General features: G+C 34.7%; 1 protein-coding gene across 5 annotated transcripts in view; it reads right to left on the reverse strand.

The window, feature by feature from the left end:
* Nucleotides 1-7663: 7663 nt before the first annotated feature.
* Nucleotides 7664-18399, reverse strand: part of MIOS (meiosis regulator for oocyte development) — a 36967-nt gene continuing 26231 nt past the window's right edge. For 4 of the 5 annotated variants that reach the window (XM_023224865.1, XM_023224862.1, XM_023224864.1 and 1 more), the window contains 4 exons: nt 15980-16132; nt 14655-14859; nt 9076-9205; nt 7664-8150 (listed from right to left, as the gene is read on the reverse strand). In XM_023224865.1, the coding sequence (XP_023080633.1) occupies nt 8054-8150; nt 9076-9205; nt 14655-14859; nt 15980-16132 (585 nt within the window). In that variant the 3' untranslated portion in view covers nt 7664-8053. The remainder of the gene's footprint in view (nt 8151-9075; nt 9206-14654; nt 14860-15979; nt 16133-18399) is intronic. The other variant, XM_023224866.1, reaches the window with a different exon arrangement.

An 18399-nucleotide genomic window follows, 5' to 3' on the forward strand; every position in this document is an offset into this window, starting at 1 on the left:
GGGGTTTCATCGTGTTAGCCAGGATGGTCTTGATCTCCTGACCTCGTGATCCGCCCGTCTCGGCCTCCCAAAGTGCTGGGATTACAGGCTTGAGCCACTGTGCCTGGCCTTTAACATATTACTTTTTAAAGAAGTATTACTTTATCAAGAGATACTTCTCCCACATTTGTCACATTGCTGAATATGTTTGCTCCATAAATTACACATCTCCATCTATTTTGGGAACATTTATGTACCATAAAGATACATATCCATAGTTGTTCAAATATTAAGTATACTTACTTAATGCATAATGAAAGTTTGCAAATTGACAAGGAAAATTTTTTTTGACCTAACACCCCAGGAACTTTGTAACATTCAAATTTTTACTATTCAAATTTTTACATTCAAATTTAAGCACTATGGTGCTAAAAAGGATACTTAGCTTTACATTTTACGGTAGCAACTTCTTATTTAACTATCATCAGCAAAATATATGGCTGCAATGTGATATAAATCTGGATAAGCATGAGTTTGGACATCTATTATTTCAAACTCCAGTCTTTCTTATGTGTAAGTGGAGCTAAAATTCTTTAAATAAAAAAGATGTAAGATAAACAGTTTGCATGAATTCTTACATATATATCTGTTTCAAGTTGTGAGACATTAATCCCTCCAAATGCTCCTCCAGACTTCCCTGTCTTTGTGACTTTATATTTTAAGAGACTGATTTGATTCCTGCATCTAAATTTCCAGTTAAGAAATTACGTTAAGGCAATAAGCTTTTCATAAATTGAATGATGAAAGTCTCTACTGAATTATTATTGCTGCTGTTTCTAACGTTACATAAATTATCCTTTAATCCTAAAGTTGCCTTTTTAGCAAAGCATTTTAAAACATTGTGCCATTAATAGCAGATGAGTAAGAACATTACATTTTTGAAAAATGTTATGGAAATCTCTATTTCCTCAAATTATTTTTAATCAGAAAATAATTTTTAAAGTCCAAAATGAGAAAATTAAATAGACATTTCCTGGCTTGCAGAAAGAGATGCTAAAATGATACTCATTTTATGCAAATGCTATAGCAGTTGTTATTAAGCTTAATAGATTTGAGTCTGCTGACAACTATGCTTATATCTACCTCTTCCATTAGACATACAACTCCTCCAAGGCAACTATAGTGCCATCAATCCTTTGACATCAGAACCTTTAACACAGCGTCCAGCACACCTAGGTACGTGTATGTACTTTGTTGAAGCAAAGACACATAGGCATGTTCAGAATTCATCACTTAAACCTAAATAACCTGCTATGATTGGAAATGAATTGAGAAAAGTGCACTCCAGATTAGACTGAACAATAATCATATAAATTCAGTACACAGAGGAGGACAGCTTTCCCACCACAGATCCAGAGCCAAAACAGAGGAGTCAGGAAATCTCATGAGGAAGATATAGGAGAAAAAATATTGAAATAAAGTTATTAATCATGTACCCACTAAGCTCAGGGAAATCAGAATTATTTTACATATTCATTTCCCAATATGCTAAATAGAGAACATAATGCACTACTTCCAAATGTAATGAAGAATTGAGAGGACTATATCTTGTTATTCCTGTATATTACTAGTATAGAATAAGAAATCTATAAAATGCTTTCTGAACAAATAGATCTCAATCCAAATTTTCATAATACTTTGTGGCCTGTTTTTTCACCTCATAAAATAAATCTGAACACACGATTGTTTCACTGTGTTTAATAACAAGATACAAGGTCATGGATAACTTTTCTAAAAGCCAGTATATATATACACACATATATATGTGTATACATATATGGGTATAAATACGTATATATATGTATATACATACCTATATGTATATGTGTATATATACGGTGTGTGTGTGTGCAAGAGACAGGAGAGATGCACATACATTTATATATTCACATAAATACGTATGTGTGTGTATATATACGTGTGTGTATATGTATGGTGTGTGTGCAAGAGACAGAGGAGAGAGAGATGCACATACATTTATATATTCATTATTATTGGGAAAAATCAAAGATACAGATATGAAGAAAATGTTACTCAAAATTCTACTCGTTAAAGATGGCCACTGTTAAAAGTTTCTGTATTAACCATATCCCATACAAATATATTTATATGCTAGATATACTATCCTATAACTTCCCTTTCCTTTCACTTACCATTAAGAAACCTTTGTCAATGAAAATATCTATATTAATTGAATCATTTCTTAGTCACCCACTATATGCATATACAATAATTTATTCTTTTCTATTATTGGACATTTAGGTTTCCAAGTTTTTATTATAAACAATACTGTGTAGAATCATATCACAAAAATATACATTTTTGTGCACTCATGCAATCAATTCCTCAGAAAATATTCCCAGCATACTATGTCAAAGGGTATGAACCTTTTTATGGCTTCTGACAGTTTACCTGTCCTCCAGACTTAAACTCTCATAAGCTGTTATCTCAGAATGTTTCCGTCCCATATCCATGAATGCCTATTATTTTAAATCTGTGCAGACAAGCGAAAAGTAATCTACTTTTTAAGCAGCATGTTACTGATTTAGCATTTATTTAAATTTGTCAGCTGTTCTATTTTGCTTGCACAAGTCCTTGATTGATATTATCTACTGATTGTTTTTTCCTCGACTTTGAAAATGTCCTTTATGAATTAAGGCAATTTGTCATAAATGTTGTAGTTTATCAATTTGTTTGCTTTGTAACTATTTATGATTTTTGCCATACCAAATTTTGATGACTTGGAAAAGAAGCAAAGGTGTGCCTCCTTTCGCTTTCTTCTTTTTCATTGCCATCTGCAGAACCAGTGACAACAGCATCCACATCTTACTGTTGTCTATAGTGAGAAGGATTCTAGTATTTCTCTAATAGGCATCATGTGTGAGACAGTGAAATAGGAGCGGAGAAAATGGAGAGAAAACATTTCCTTTGAATAACAACTAACCTAAAAAACAAATTAGAGATCAATTTTTGTATTTTATCAAGTGCTTTGTACATCCAAAGAGCTATTGACATGGTTCTTCTTTTGGTGTATTAATACTAAATATGATTAAAATATTACCCGGTACTTAATTCTTGGAATAAACCCTTCTTTGTCATAGTGAATCATTCTCTTATATACAGAACCTACAAAGTAGTACACAGAAGCAGAAAACAGAAATTAAAAGGGCAGCTTAGGAAGTCAAGACTACTGGAATCTAAGTCTTGGCTGTATTTGCTACTCGTGTAACCTAGGACAAGTGAACTGATGTCTCTATGCCTGAATTGCCTCATTTACAGAATGGGGACAATAATGATATAACTACCCCATAGATTTATTCCAAAAACAGGATAATGTGCTTGGCACCTAGCACATAAAAGGCATTAACAGTAATTTATATACTGCTGCATTTGATTTACTTGTGATTTTATCATGTTAAATTTGTGTTAATTTGCTATCTGGGTTGTTAGCTTTTAAAAACTTTGGGAGGCTTTCCTTCTGTCTCTGTACTCTGGGAAAAGTAGTATTTTATAAAAATTAATATATTTGTAAAGTGTTACTTGTTATAATCAGCAAAGAAACCTATAACATTTGCAGGTAGGAGAGCAAACTTGCAGATGATGTAATGGAAGGAGTAGTGGATAGGGGAGCTGCTATCTAGCAAGGCCTGTTTCTGTCGTTGTGATGTGCATCACTAGACTTGATACAAGATATTGACCCAAATATGTGTCTCCCACCTCTCTGATGCCTATCTGCGCAGATGTCAGAAATTGTGCCCACTAGCTTTAATTATGGCTATTCCGGGAGAGCAAGTCTCACAGTATACTTTCGAAATTACCACTACCACCCCAACATTTTAACTTAAACGAACATCAAGTGTAGCAGAATGGCAGAAAAGGAAAAGGTACACAGAATAATCCTGGATACTTTCTCCAAGTACCCGGATTAGTGAGTTCAATTTAAACCTAGTTAAATTAAGAATTGAGAATAGATATAAAAACTTAAAATTTTCAATAGTCAATTGTTAAATTTGCCGTAATTTTTTCCTCTGGGTTCATTTTGATATCACATTTAACTCCTAGGAGGTCAGTTGAAGGATTTTTGCATGAAAAAAAAAAAAAAAAAAAAAAAAAAAACAGTAATACTCCAAATTTATCCAAATTATGGCATTTTTCTTTTGAGATAGGACTTAGCTACTTTTGTTTACCCTATATTTGGAGTATTACTATTATTGGGAATTTTCATTGTTTTTAAAAAAATCTATTTCAGCCAACTCACACCAAGGAGATTTTCATTCTTGAGACAAATGTAGATTCTTTGTTAAAATTATACTGTATTCACTGAAAAAGTACTGATACATGAGCAATCTATGAAAATGAAGGTAACAATGCTAATCACTACCATTTATAGAGCACTATGTGACAGGCACATGGCACTTCATGTTTATTGCATCACCTAATACTCCCACACTCTATGAGGTAGGTATTTTCTGTATCTTTCTTTTTAACATATGAAGAAACTGAAGCTCAAAAAGGTCAAGTCACTTACCCAAGATCCCGAGGCTAGGATTATACTTTATGTTTCAAAGACCATGCTTTTACTACCTGCAGTCAAATGAATGACTGAAATTGAGTCATCTAATTAAATGCAGAACTATATTCTTTTAAATACTTACTATGTGAAGCATTGCCAATGGGAAGCTACTTTTAAAATAAGGATAAGAACCATTCTGGAAAGTGGGTTAAACTGAAAAACAGAGCCTAAAAGGAATGTTACTTTTTTTTTTTTTTTTTTTTTTTTTTTTTTTTTTTTTACAAATTTCCGAACTTTTATTTTCTTAATTTATTTCTAATTTTATTCCATTGTTATTAGGAAATATACTCTGCATGATTTAAATTCTTTAAATTTATTAAAGCTAATTTTATGGCTTAATTTATGCTCTATCTGAAGGAATGTTCCATGTGCACTTGAGAATAATTTGAATTGTTTTGTTGGATGGATTATCTTTTTTTTTTTTTTTTTTTTATACTTTAAGTTCTAGGGTACATGTGCATAACGTGCAGGTTTGTTACATATGTATACTTGTGCCATGTTGGTGTGCTGCACCCATCAACTCGTCAGCACCCATCAATTCATCATTTATATCAGGTATAACTCCCCAATGCAATCCCTCCCCCCTCCCCCCTCCCCATGATAGGCCCCAGTGTGTGATGTTCCCCTTCCCGAGTCCAAGTGAGCTCATTGTTCAGTTCCCACCTATGAGTGAGAACATGCGGTGTTTGGTTTTCTCTTCTTGTGATAATTTGCTAAGAATGATGGTTTGCAGCTGCATCCATGTCTCTACAAAGGACGCAAACTCATCCTTTTTTATGGCTGCATAGTATTCCATGGTGTATATGTGCCACATTTTCTTAATCCAGTCTGTCACTGATGGACATTTGGGTTGATTCCAAGTCTTTGCTATTGTGAATAGTGCCGCAATAAACATACGTGTGCATGTGTCTTTGTAGTAGCATAATTTATAATCCTTTGGGTATATACCCAGTAGTGGGATGGCTGGGTCATATGGTACATCTAGTTCTAGATCCTTGAGGAATCGCCATACTGTTTTCCATAATGGTTGAACTAGTTTACAATCCCACCAACAGTGTAAAAGTGTTCCTATTTCTCCACATCCTCTCCAACACCTGTTGTTTCCTGATTTTTTAATTATTGCCATTCTAACTGGTGTGAGATGGTATCTCATTGTGGTTTTGATTTGCATTTCTCTGATGGCTAGTGATGATGAGCATTTTTTCATGTGTCTGTTGGCTGTATGAATGTCTTCTTTTGAGAAATGTCTGTTCATATCCTTTCCCCACTTTTGGATGTTACTTCTAATATTAAGTATGAAGTCTGTCATCAAAAAAAGTACCAATATTACATCATGTGGACTATTTGTAAAGAAATCATAATTTCTTGATACAATGACTTCAACCAGATTTATTCAATCTTTTAAAAGTAATAAAAACACTTTTATTAAATACGTCCATTGATCATGTTTAGGTAAAGTATCTTGTTGAGTTTATAAACCCAAATACCAGTGACTTAGTGATAAAAAACAGAAAATAATTTGAATCTACCTTCATTGTCCATGCACACTAAAATGCAAAACAAACACCAGAGACATAAACTGCATGTTTGGGCTTCACAGAAAACATTTAAGAGGTTGACACATACATACAATCTTAAAAATGTCACCCTCATATATTAGGATTACAAATAAGCATATTACATAATAGACTTTACATTCATGTTTTCTCTGTATTTCCAAAACTTGTGACTATTTCAGATAAATTCAATAATTTTATATTTTACTTTAATGAGAAATGAAAATGTACATAAGAGTCTGACATTACTTAAAGCTGACTTTCATATTTAGGACATAGTAAATTTGAAAGGAACACTTCAAATGAAATATTTAAGGTAAAGGGTATATGTTAATAAAATGAAATCAATTAAGATTTACTCAAAAGAAGGCTGGAAAAAGTACCCTTAATAGCAATCTTTAAAAAAAAATGTGCAATTCCCATGTCTTTCATTTGAGAAGACTCATGTAGGTGAGACATTTAGAGTAGATATGCACCACTTCTAATGTTTTCCTAGAAAAGGGTTTTATGTATCAGATACTCAAGGTTAAAAATAAATTTAATCTACTTTTAATATTTAGGTTGTACCTCAAACTAATCTGACAAATCTTAGTTTTTATAAGGCAAAACTGCTAATATGAAAGCTCTTAAAATTCTTCAGTTTTATTTCTCCAAAATCTATAAAATAAAATTAGATTTACTCTTTATGAGTACAGATTCAACTACAAAGTTCCTAGTTCAGTCCCTCTGCATATGGCAGATGACAGAGAAGCATCTTGTAAATTCTTTGTATTTCTCTTATAACTATCTAGCTATGAAATGAGAAAAAATAAATTTTAAAATAAAGTCTCTGACTTAGCCCCAGTAACACTTAATATTTAAAAACTTACATCTAAAGTGGTCTCTGAAGTGACCCTATTTCCCCAACACTTCCTAGTCTACCTTGGAAAGAACAAGGTATGATATTCCAAATCAGGATGGAATTTGACAGTACAGAAACACTGACATTATACTAAATGGCTAGTTACATATAATCTTGCATAGACTTTGTATGCAGTAAAAGGTTCTCACGTGATGAGGTTGACAAATTAATATGGAGAAAAACCTTTGAAGACAAATCAGGACATTGGAAAGCAAAAGGTAGAAAGTGAAAATTTTGTATGTTCACCTGAAATGGTACGTTTTTCTCTTCTGAAGAGAAAAAGTTGTAAGATAGATTCTTCCTCTCGACTTTTCTAGGAAGATGATAATGTCTACGCCAAAAGATTGCTTATCTTAAAATCAAAGTATATGAGGGAAAAGGCTCCTTTAAAAAATACATATTTATACATACACACATAAATATGCACACACACACACACACACATATATATATAACAGACAGTAATAAAAAATATTCTCCAGTGTGTGATAGGGGCTCTTCAATTCTAAAAGTAAAAATCTGTAATTTTAAATCTGAAAGAAATCTAAGCACAGCTGAACTTAAAACTATTGTCTGAATCACAGAATTAAGTCATTTTATTTTAAAAGTGCACATATTTTATTGAAAGATATCCAATTTCAGCTTTGAAGATATAGGCTCAAAATCTGTTCTTGGCTATTCCAGAAATTTTGCTTGTAGAGTGTTCATAATTTCAACCAAAACTTAGAAAGTTTTTCTAAAGTAGACTTTTCAACCTGCTGAACAGAACTCATGTCTATACTGTGATGTTTATTTCAGCAGCATTTGTCTCTGTGAAGCACATCAAAATCACTCAAACATCAAAATTACTGATCTGATAGAATGATTTATTTTCCCATTACAGGTAAGTCATGAATGACTTGTTCTGAGGTATGTTTCTGAGCTATGAAGGACACCTATTAGAAAGCTCCACACTTGAAGGTTTCTCTTAAGGTGATAACATTTTTATGGCTGGACAGCCTCTGCAGGTACCAGATTCCCTGTTGTATCCAACTGCATACATTTACACGTGCATGCAGACACAGGGCACTCTGCATGGTCCCTAAAAAAACAGGTCAAATAACAGTTAAAAATCCAAATTAGACATACATACATTTCTTTCTTTTTTTTTTTTTTTTTTAAGAGACAGGGTCTCGCTATATTGCCCAGGTTGGACTCACACTCCTGGGCTCAAGCCATCCTCCTGCCTCAGCCTCTTGAGTAGCTGGGACAACAGGTGTGCACCACTGTGCCCACTTGTTTACTTGTATCTATCTATAATGCAACTTTTCAAAATGGCATTTGGAAAAATGTAGAAACTAAAACCCAGAGGAAAAAAGCATCAAAAGCATCAAATTATAAATTACTGCCAAGCTGAACTTTAGGGAGAAGAAACACATACCTTTTACTTTCTACATATATGGCAAGATATTTCATTTACAGTTGTGAAGGTGACAGGGATGTGCTCAGAGTTTAAATTAGCTAGTGAGACAAATTGGGTATAAATGCTGTATCAATCAGGAGCACAGGGCCACTGGCACCATTCAAAATAAAATTCAAATATGGTCTTGAGAGTCTCAATTGCGTGACTACATAAAAAGTTTACTTAGAAGAGAACTCAGGCAGCAGTATGATATGCTCTTTTATCATTTCATTAGTAATTCAATTGCATGATAAATTACAGCATATTCAGTTGTAAAAACTGTAAACATATCCTCTCCCCAAATAAAGTTAAATAATGTTTTCAAACATTTAACTCATACAAAAGATTTAAATTAGTTCTTACATAAGTATTACCTTTACAGTTTAAGGTTATATAGAATATCTAATGATGAAATGTTCATACCACCTTTGTTAACGTCTGAGTGACAGTAAAAATAAAATTCATACTTTGGCTAAATGTTAATAGATAAACCCAAACTATTTAGAAGCAATCTGTGTTATCCCCCACAACTCCAAGCCTATCAAAGAAGAAATGTGCTGATTACCTGAACCAACTAAGCATATGTCCAGCATGTCCACCATGCCTGCAATTATGACACCATGTAAACCAGTTGTTAAATTGGGCTAATTTTTTGTCCTTGCTCAAGTCCACTTTTTCATCTGATTTGGTTCCTCCTATGACGAAAGAAAACGATCTTCATTAACTGTATCACAATATTTTATTTAAAGTTACTTTCAAAAAGCATTTCTAAAACTGTGTTCCAAGTATGAATCACACATCATATTGAAATAGCAATTTTGATGGTAGGTTCCAGTTTAGATGAAGCGAAACTGAATGACAGAAGCTCCCCTACATTTTTAATAGCCAATATAAAAATGGAAAAAAATAAAACCCACTAAGAAACAATCTAAATTTAAAACTTTGGGGAGACCAAATCAGTAGTTTAAAATCCTTCCACAAGGAAAATACCAGGCCCAGTTTACAAGTGAATTTTACTTAACATTCACGGAACAGGTAGGGCTGGGTGTGGTGGCTCGTGCCTGTAATCCCAGCACTTTGGGAGGCTGAGGTGGGCAGACCACTTGAGGCTAGGAGTTTGAGACCAGGCTGGCCAACACAGTGAAACTCCGTCTCTGCTAAAAATACAAAAATTAGTCGGGGGTGGTGACACGTGCCTGTAGCCCCACTACTGGGGAGCCCCACTACTGGGGAGCACAAGAATTGCTTAAACCTGGGGATTGGAGGCTGTAGTGAGCCGAGATTGCACAGCTGCACTCTAGGTTGGGTGATGGAGCAAGACTTCGTCTCAAAAAAAGAAAAAAACAATCAATCAAGGGATAGGTAATTCTCATTTGTACAAGCCCTTTGAAAGAAGAGAAAAAGCGGAAAGTTTCCCAATGCACTTCATGAGACTTGTGTAACTAAAGCAATTGCTTAATTAGACAATATTTTTACTTACTTGCCATCTATAAAGACATTATGCATCAATAACTATGTTCAAAATTTTGCTTGGACTATTGCAGGCCACACTTTCATGACCAAAAGAATAATCTTGCAGTCAGGAATAGTTTTTAAAAATATCTGTTTTTGCTAATAATATGAGGTGAAAGAATGTGTAAGTAATTCAATGATTTAAGATGTAAACACAATAAAATTATTCCTGAAAGGGTCACCAACAATTAATAATGAGAGCGTAAAAAGGAAAGGGGGAAGAGATAAATATAGATCTGATATGGACACTACTTTAAACCTCTGTGTAAAGCTCTCATTAGTACTTGTCACTTTGTTTTTGTAAATTCTAACATAAACAGATAACAGACTGAATCAGAACAAGCATACCCTTATGTTTTTCTGATGAAGCTGGAAGTATTAAGGTCTACCTCACTGCCAAGTATAAAGGCTTAAGATCAAATGACTTCAAATTTTGAAAGACTTATAATGAATTATGAAGACAAGTGCCACAGAACACTTTAGAGGAAACTAGAGTTTCACTTACGCACTAACTCATAACGTAAGAAGAAAATGAAGGAAACCAGTAGATAATCTAGCTTTTAAAAAATGTGTCATTGTCCAGAAGTTAAATTCTGTGAGGGCAGGGATTTTTGTTTTCTTTACTGTAACATTTCTAGCACTTGGAACAATAGGTATCAAATAAACATTTGTTGAATAAATAATATTTATGACGTTTACAATGATGTTAGAATTGTTTCAATAGATTTCTTATCTTCAAAGCACAATTGAGTATAAAAGTATCAAGTCTCAGTTAAATAAGCTTGTAGAAATTTCAGCTATTTGAATCACAAAGCAAGATGGATGGATGCAATCTCTGATTGCAGGCAAAGCACCAGGGAGGTTTAGATACTCGAGCCATTAGCCAGCGCTTGATTTCTATTAGATCCTGTTTTATTTTGGAACTAGGACTCTTCTGATTTCACATATCAAAAAAGAGAATTTGCTTCTTTTTCTTTTTTTTAAACTTTTACTTTAGTTTCAGGGGTACATGTGCGGGTTTGTTATACAGGTAAATTGCGTGTCATGGGGGTTTTGGTGTATGCATTATTTCATCATCCAGGTAATAAACATAGTACCCGACAGGTAGTTTTTCAATCCTCCTCCCACCCTCCACCCTCCAGTAAGCCCTGGTGTCTGTTGTTCCTTCTTTATGACTATATGTACTCAATGTTTAGCTCCTACTTATAACGTGCGGTATTTGGTTTTCTATTCCTGTGTTAGTTTGCTTAGGATAATGGCCTCCAGCTCCAAGCTGCTGCAAAAGACATGGCTGCATAGTATTCCATGGTGTATATGTACCACATTTCTTTATCCAGTCCACCACTGATGGGCACTGAAGTTGATTCCATGATTAAACAGTGCTTATTATTCTCTAACTTGGCTCAGCAATGCCTTTAAAGATCATATTCAGGCTCTTGCTAATTTTCCTACTGTTTCTTATCAGTTCACTTCCTAGGTCCTCTCACAACAATACACTTGCTCTTCCAACACCCCCTGTACTTATAATACTTACCAATCTCTTCACCCTAGTTCATGTCTTTTACTCTTGGTCTACAACCTAGAAGGCTTCCCTGTAATCTTCATATATTAAATCTGCCAATTTTAAAGACTGGCTTAAATGGTAACTTCCTCCTGAAACTTTCAATATCCTTCAGAAAGAAGTAATATTTCCCACTCTCAAAATTCCTAATTCTTTCCTTATATAATAGTCCTAATTCATGTTGGGGGTTTAGATGTGTTCCAGAATCCAGGGTGTTTGGGATTTTAGAAAAAAGGAGCAAATATGTACACCTTGAGGGTAGTCTAAAGCACTCTGTAATCAAACTCGTTAGTATTTCTGCAGTGAAACATGAATATTCACTAATAAATAAGAGAAATAAATATCTTAATAGCCTCACGTCAATTCTGAACAGGTTTTGTGGCCAAATGAGATTACTGTAATTTTATTTTTAAAAGGCATTGGACTTTCAGATCTTTTTAGAGACTTTGAAATGACAGATGAAATTGTAGACCAGTATTTATTTTCTAGAAAATATCACTTATTTTATACTTGTTAACTATGCTTATTGTACACCAAAAGCTCCAAGAGATTCTTTGATTTATTCATCTCAGCACATCAGCCTTATATTAATGTACCAAGTAAAATCAGTGTTCAAATATGTATTATATATAAAAAAATTATTTCTGAAGCAAATATGGAAAAAATTCTATAACAAATATGGAAAAATGTTAATATTTGATAAACGTGAGTGCTGACTATTCATTATATTAGTCATAACAAAGAGTTTGAAATGTTTTAAGATTTTTCTTCAAATTCTAGAAAATTATTTTCTCTTCTTACCTATTTCAAAAATAGAAAAGATTGAAAAACTGCTATTCAGCAAAAAGGAAGAGTGCCCAGGTGTAAGAATGCAAATAATCCTTATAGCTTCCTGAGGCTTGTGGTCCAAAAGATGTGTTCCATTTAATTATTTCTATATATCTCAGTTCGTATACATATATGACTTATTTATGCTATATTTTACCTCCTTGTGCTCTCATTGTTGTAGATATTCCAAATTATTATTTTCTGTTTATTAGGACTAGAGTAACATAAAAGAGTGATCAGTATGTGATGTATAAAATAAAATTCCTCGATTAAAATTTAAAACTAAAATGCACCTTTAAAACATTACGTATTCCCTTCATTTCTTTAAAAAAAGCATCTAGATGGAAAAATAATTGCTAAGCCAATGATACCAGCAAGTCTTTCATAAATGTTAATGTAATGATAAAGCAGACTACTTAAATGAACAAGATACAGAATAGAATTATAAAATGTGTGTACTAGAAAGGATCGCCAGTCCAGAGGAAGGTGCAAGTAACTCTCAATGTCACAGAGTGAATGTCACAGAGCTAGAATTAAAACAGACATTCTCACACTCTAACCAGTTCTTTATTCATTATACCTGTGTGCCAAATACCCAAAATGATTTTAATTGAAAATCTTGCCACAGTATAATTTTCAAATTAGGTAAAGAGCTGGAATAATTCCAGCCACTAGGTATAAGATATCTGATTATCTACTATTCTCAAAATTTTTTTCCATGTTTACTGTAAAGAGTAATAAATAATCTTAATATTTCTAACCATTACAAAATATAGGCTGGGCATGGTGGCTCATGCCTGTAATCCCAGCACTTTGGGAAGCTGAGGCAGGTGGATCACTTGAGTTCAGAAGTTCAAGACCAGCCAGGGCAACAGGGTGAAACCCTATGGTCCCAGCTACTTGGGAGGCTGAGGTGGGAGGATCACCTGAGCCCAGGAGACAGGAGGCAGAAGGCAGAGGTTGCCGTGAGCCGAGATCATGCCACTGTATTCTATCCTGGGTGACAGAGTGAGATCCTGTCTCAAAAACAAAATGAAACAAAACAAAAACACTGTGTGTATATATGTATATATTCCAAATTGTTATTTTCTGCTTATTAGGACCATAGTAACATAAAAGAGTGATCAGTCAGTATGCAATGTATAAAATAAAAATCCTTGATTAAAATTTAAATCAAAACTAAAACGAACATTTAAAACATTACGTATTGCCTTCATTTATATATATATGTATCAATTTACGAGGTAACTGACAAACAGCAGAAGCAGCATCGAAATCTAGCAGTCAAGGGACATGACTTCTAGGCTGATACTTTCTCTATGCATTTTCTTATTTATTATTATTTTTTAATTAAAATTTTTTTTTAAATTTAGGACACAGTCTTGCTCTGTTGCCCAGATTGGAGTGCAGTGGCACGATCTTGGCTCACTGCAACCTCTGCCGCCCGGGTTCAAGTGATTCTCCTACCTCAGTCTCCCAAGTAGCTGGGACTACAGGTGCATGCCACCATGCCCAGCTAATTTTCTGTATTTTTAGTAGAGACAAGGTTTCACCGTATGAGCCAGGATGGTCTCGATCTTCTGACCTCGTGATCTACTGGCCTCAGCCACCCAAAATGCTGGGATTACAGGCGTGAGCCACCACACCCGGCCAAAAAAATTTTTTATAGAGATGGGGTCTCACTATTTTGCCCAGGCTAGTCTCAGACTCCTAGGCTCAAGTAATCCTTCTGCCCTGGCCTCTCAAAGAGCTGGGGTTACAGGCATGAGCCACATCGCACCTGACCCTTCTCTTATGTATTTTACAGGTAGGTTTTGAAGATGAATGAAGAAGAAATGTCAAAGTGCTTTAATGATGTCAAAAGATCCTTAGAAATACAACGTATCTGTTATTAGGTGTAGGTATACTGACTTTTAAATAATCAAATTTGAACAAACTCCCCTTAGTGAAAACAGTGATAAGAAAATTGTAGTATTTTAAGATTATTTCATCTTCAAGTTTTTCTCACAAACTTTAAATTGGTCAGAACTTGTGAAATTACCTGAAGTATCCATAGATACAGATTTTACTTTTAATTTACATAGTTCATAAATTATAGGAACATAAAAGCCTTCAAGCTAGTAAACTGCCCTTTCTTAGAAATAATAACAAACTCTAGCTAGTTTGTATTTTATTTGCAACATTAACTCAATTATGTAAGAATCATTTCAGCTCATAAAGCATTTTGTAAAATTATGTCATACCAGGACAGCTAGAAACTGGTGTTCCCATATTAATGAGACAAAGCGCACATCGAGGAAGGGGTTTTCGACAGCCAGGACAACTTGTGACTTTAGATTTTGTTGGTGAGCCACTCACACCATACTGACTAAAACCTCTGCCCTGATGAGGCACAGTTGAACAGCTGTAGGAGATTGACTTGCCACAGAAATTGCAACTCACAAAAACCTACAAAACAAATGAAAGAAAAAATAAATGTAATACAAACCATAATGGAATGCTAAATAACTTAGTTTGCTCCTAACAAATTATTTTTAAATACTTCTAAAAAAGTTTATTTTATATTTCAAAATTTATCTGCTAAGGTTGGCTAGCTCTCATTTAAAATTTGTACTTGGCAATTACATTTTTTGGATACTTCCTTTTTAATTATATTCTTACTAATATCACTGAAATTGGTGGAAGAACTCAAACTTTAGACTCCAACATTTTAGAAATAACAGTGACTTCAGAATTCACACTGGGCCATTACAAAATATTCCAGTATGACTTCTAAACCACAGTTTAGCGATGTAATGTTCTGAACAAAATTTTCTTATAAAGAAAACGCTGTTCCTAGGACAAAAAGAAGTTAATCTTATAATGGTAAATAGTTAAATTTTTTGAATAATAGCAATAGAAGCTGTTCGTTTTGTTTTTACAGTAAATTGCTAAGCTCTTAATCACTTATCATATAGATTAGTAACATGTACTACCATGTAATGCTATTTTATCAACACTCTGGTTTTAATATAAGCACTTTCTCAAGTTCCTAAAATAAGAAAATAGCACCATCCAGTGACCATATTGAGGATAACATAATATTTGATATCTGAAGTAAGACACAGTGATTTAATGTCATATACCTTACGTGACAATAATCTTTTATTAAACTAATGCTAAAAAAAAATTCCATGTGTAATTAAACACACAGATATAGGTAATACTGCTAAAGTGTAGAAAAACCCAAATCCTACCTTACTGCACATAAATAATGCCAAAAAACTTAATACACAAGTGGAATTTATAAGATAATATAATAATTTAGAATCTGAAAGGGCTGGAAATATACTAGAAAACTTCAGGCCTGCTGTGGTTTGTTCTATCTCAGACTAAAGCTCAAGCCACTGAGATGATTGTTAGCAAGAAGCAGAACCAAAGGACAGGAAGATCAAGGACAAAGCTCAGTCTAGAAAAGACAAAGACATCAATGGGAACTCAATATAAGCAAAATAATGAGCTAATAGTAACTTATTAAATTGAACATCAACATGTTACAACTTGATTTTCTCCAAAACAATGCACTTACTTGTGCTAAAGGCTTGGAACTGGGATCCAACTTACTCCTGTGAATATCAAATTCAGCTCGTTTATGCCAAAATCTCCAGGCATCTAATAAATTTCTATAATTCTCAATCCAGTACTGAACCCTTTCATCCTTAAGAACATCTAAAGGTGAACCCTAAAACGAAAACATGAATTACTTCAATTATTTAAAATCTCCTGGCTAGGCCAGAGACTTCTGGGTAGCATGTAAATATGAGTAACAGAAGAAATAGGCTTTTTTTTTTTTTTTTTTTTTTTTGCCAAAAGCTGCCTCCTAATGAGAATAAAGACAAAATTTATGGAAGCTCCATTAATTTATCTCAAGCTGGGTTCCACTAATGACATAAATATGTACTTTATATATCTATCATACCTGGCCAGGAAGTGTAATTCTCTACCTTTTAGTTAAGTTTAAGAAAACAGAACTCCGTGGTTGAATGTTGTAAACAGTGATATGAATACCCTTCGTCCCAGCAATTAAAAACCTCTGGGTTCACAAACTCTGTTTACTATCAAATCCAAATGTAATACAGGCTGGACGTGATGGCTCATGCCTGTAATCTCAGCACTTTGGGAGGCCGAGGTAGGCGGGTCACTTGAGGTCAGGAGTTCGAGACCAGCCTGGCCAACATGGTGAAACCCTGTCTCTAGTAAAAATACAAAAATTAGCCAGGTGTGGTGGCAGGTGCCTATAATCCTAGTTACTCGGGAGGCTGACGCCTGAACCAGGAGGCGGAGGTTGCAGTGAGCCGAGATTGCACCACTGCACTGCAGCCTGGGTGACAGTGAGACTCCATCTTAAAAAAAAAAAAAAGTCCAATTGCACACCAAAATTGCTTGGTCACATCTGAACTAACAGTTAGCTTGGTCCTTCCTATCTAGCAATGCATGGTAAACTAAGATGCTGCTTTTATATACTTATTTATCCGTAAGTTAAACCCGTCTATTCTTACTCTTGCCTTCAATTAAAACATACATTTCTTGCCTTAAAAATAATAAAACAACAAGAAAAAGCAAAACCAAACCAAATACCTTCTTAGTTCTTTTGCCCCTAGCCACAGTTAAAAGCAACACCTTGTTTTAGTTAAATTTACTTTAGAGTTCTTCTCATTAAGAACTTCAAGTTCTTGCCAGTAAGAATTTTCCTAAAGTTATATTTTCCCTGGCAGCTGCGACATTCCACATTTCATCTATGCTTGCTTTAGGTTTTCTTTTCTTTTCTTCTTTTTTTTGGAGACAGAGTCTCACTCTGTTGGCCAGGCCGGAGTGCAGTGGCACGGTCTTGGCTCACTGCAACCTCTGCCTCCCGGGCTCAAGCAATTCTCCTGCTTCAGCCTCCCGAGTAGCTGGGATTACAGGGGTGTGCCACCACGCCCACCTAATTTTGTATTTTTAGTAGAGACGGGGTTTCACCATGTTGGCCAGGCTGGTCTTGAACTCCTGACCTCAGGTAATCTGCCCGCCTCGGCCTCCCAAAGTGCTGGGATTACAGGCGTGAGCCACCATGCCCGGCCGCTTTAGGTTTTCTTAGAAGACTTTCAGCACTGTTCAGGATATCTTCCTTAACTTTACATAATGCAGAAAGGAGAGAAAGCCTCTACTTCTAATGATGCTTTGGCATCAATCTGAAGGTCAGTTTTCTCAGTCCTATAGAAAACACAATTTTCTATAGAAAATTGAGGGCAATAGAAAACACAATTTCAGAGAGAACCTGGCATATATCTTACTTATTAAAAAAAAAAGAACAAATATCATAACAGCTAATATAATCTTTAGACACCCAATCAAAAACTGAAGCAACATATCTTTCATCTATTAAATTCGGTGTTAATTACCAGAGTTAAATTTAGCTAAAAGAACAAGTGAAACACACAGCTTACAATTTCATTTCTTAAAAAAGTAGAGGTCTACTCTAGCCCTAATTATGACCGACTAGGCGGAACTAAGTACCAAAGTAGTATATAATCCTTGGTTTAAAAAGAAAATTCACAGAAAAATAAGATGTTTTCATATCTCATTCTTTCCCCTTATATGGCAGGAAGGAGATAAACTAAGAAAGAATTTGGTCAATACATATACAGTAAATCTTCTCTAGATCCTCTCCAGTAAAGCCTAAACATGATCTGTAAAGAAAACCACAACATGATCTGTAAAGAAAACAGTTCAGGCCAGGCGTGGTGGCTCACGCCTGTAATTCCAGCACTTCGGGAGGCCAAGACAGGCGGATCACAAGGTCAGGAGATCGAGACCATCCTGGCTAACAAGGTGAAACCCTGTCTCCACTAAAAATACAAAAATTAGCCAGGCTAGTGGTGGGTGCCTGTAGTCCCAGCTACTCAGGAGGCTGAGGCAGGAGAATGGCGTGAACCCAGGAGGCGGAGCTTACAGTGAGCCGAGACTGCA

Source organism: Piliocolobus tephrosceles, chromosome 8 (genome assembly GCF_002776525.5).
Source record: "Piliocolobus tephrosceles isolate RC106 chromosome 8, ASM277652v3, whole genome shotgun sequence".
In the NCBI taxonomy this organism is placed as follows: domain Eukaryota; kingdom Metazoa; phylum Chordata; class Mammalia; order Primates; family Cercopithecidae; genus Piliocolobus; species Piliocolobus tephrosceles.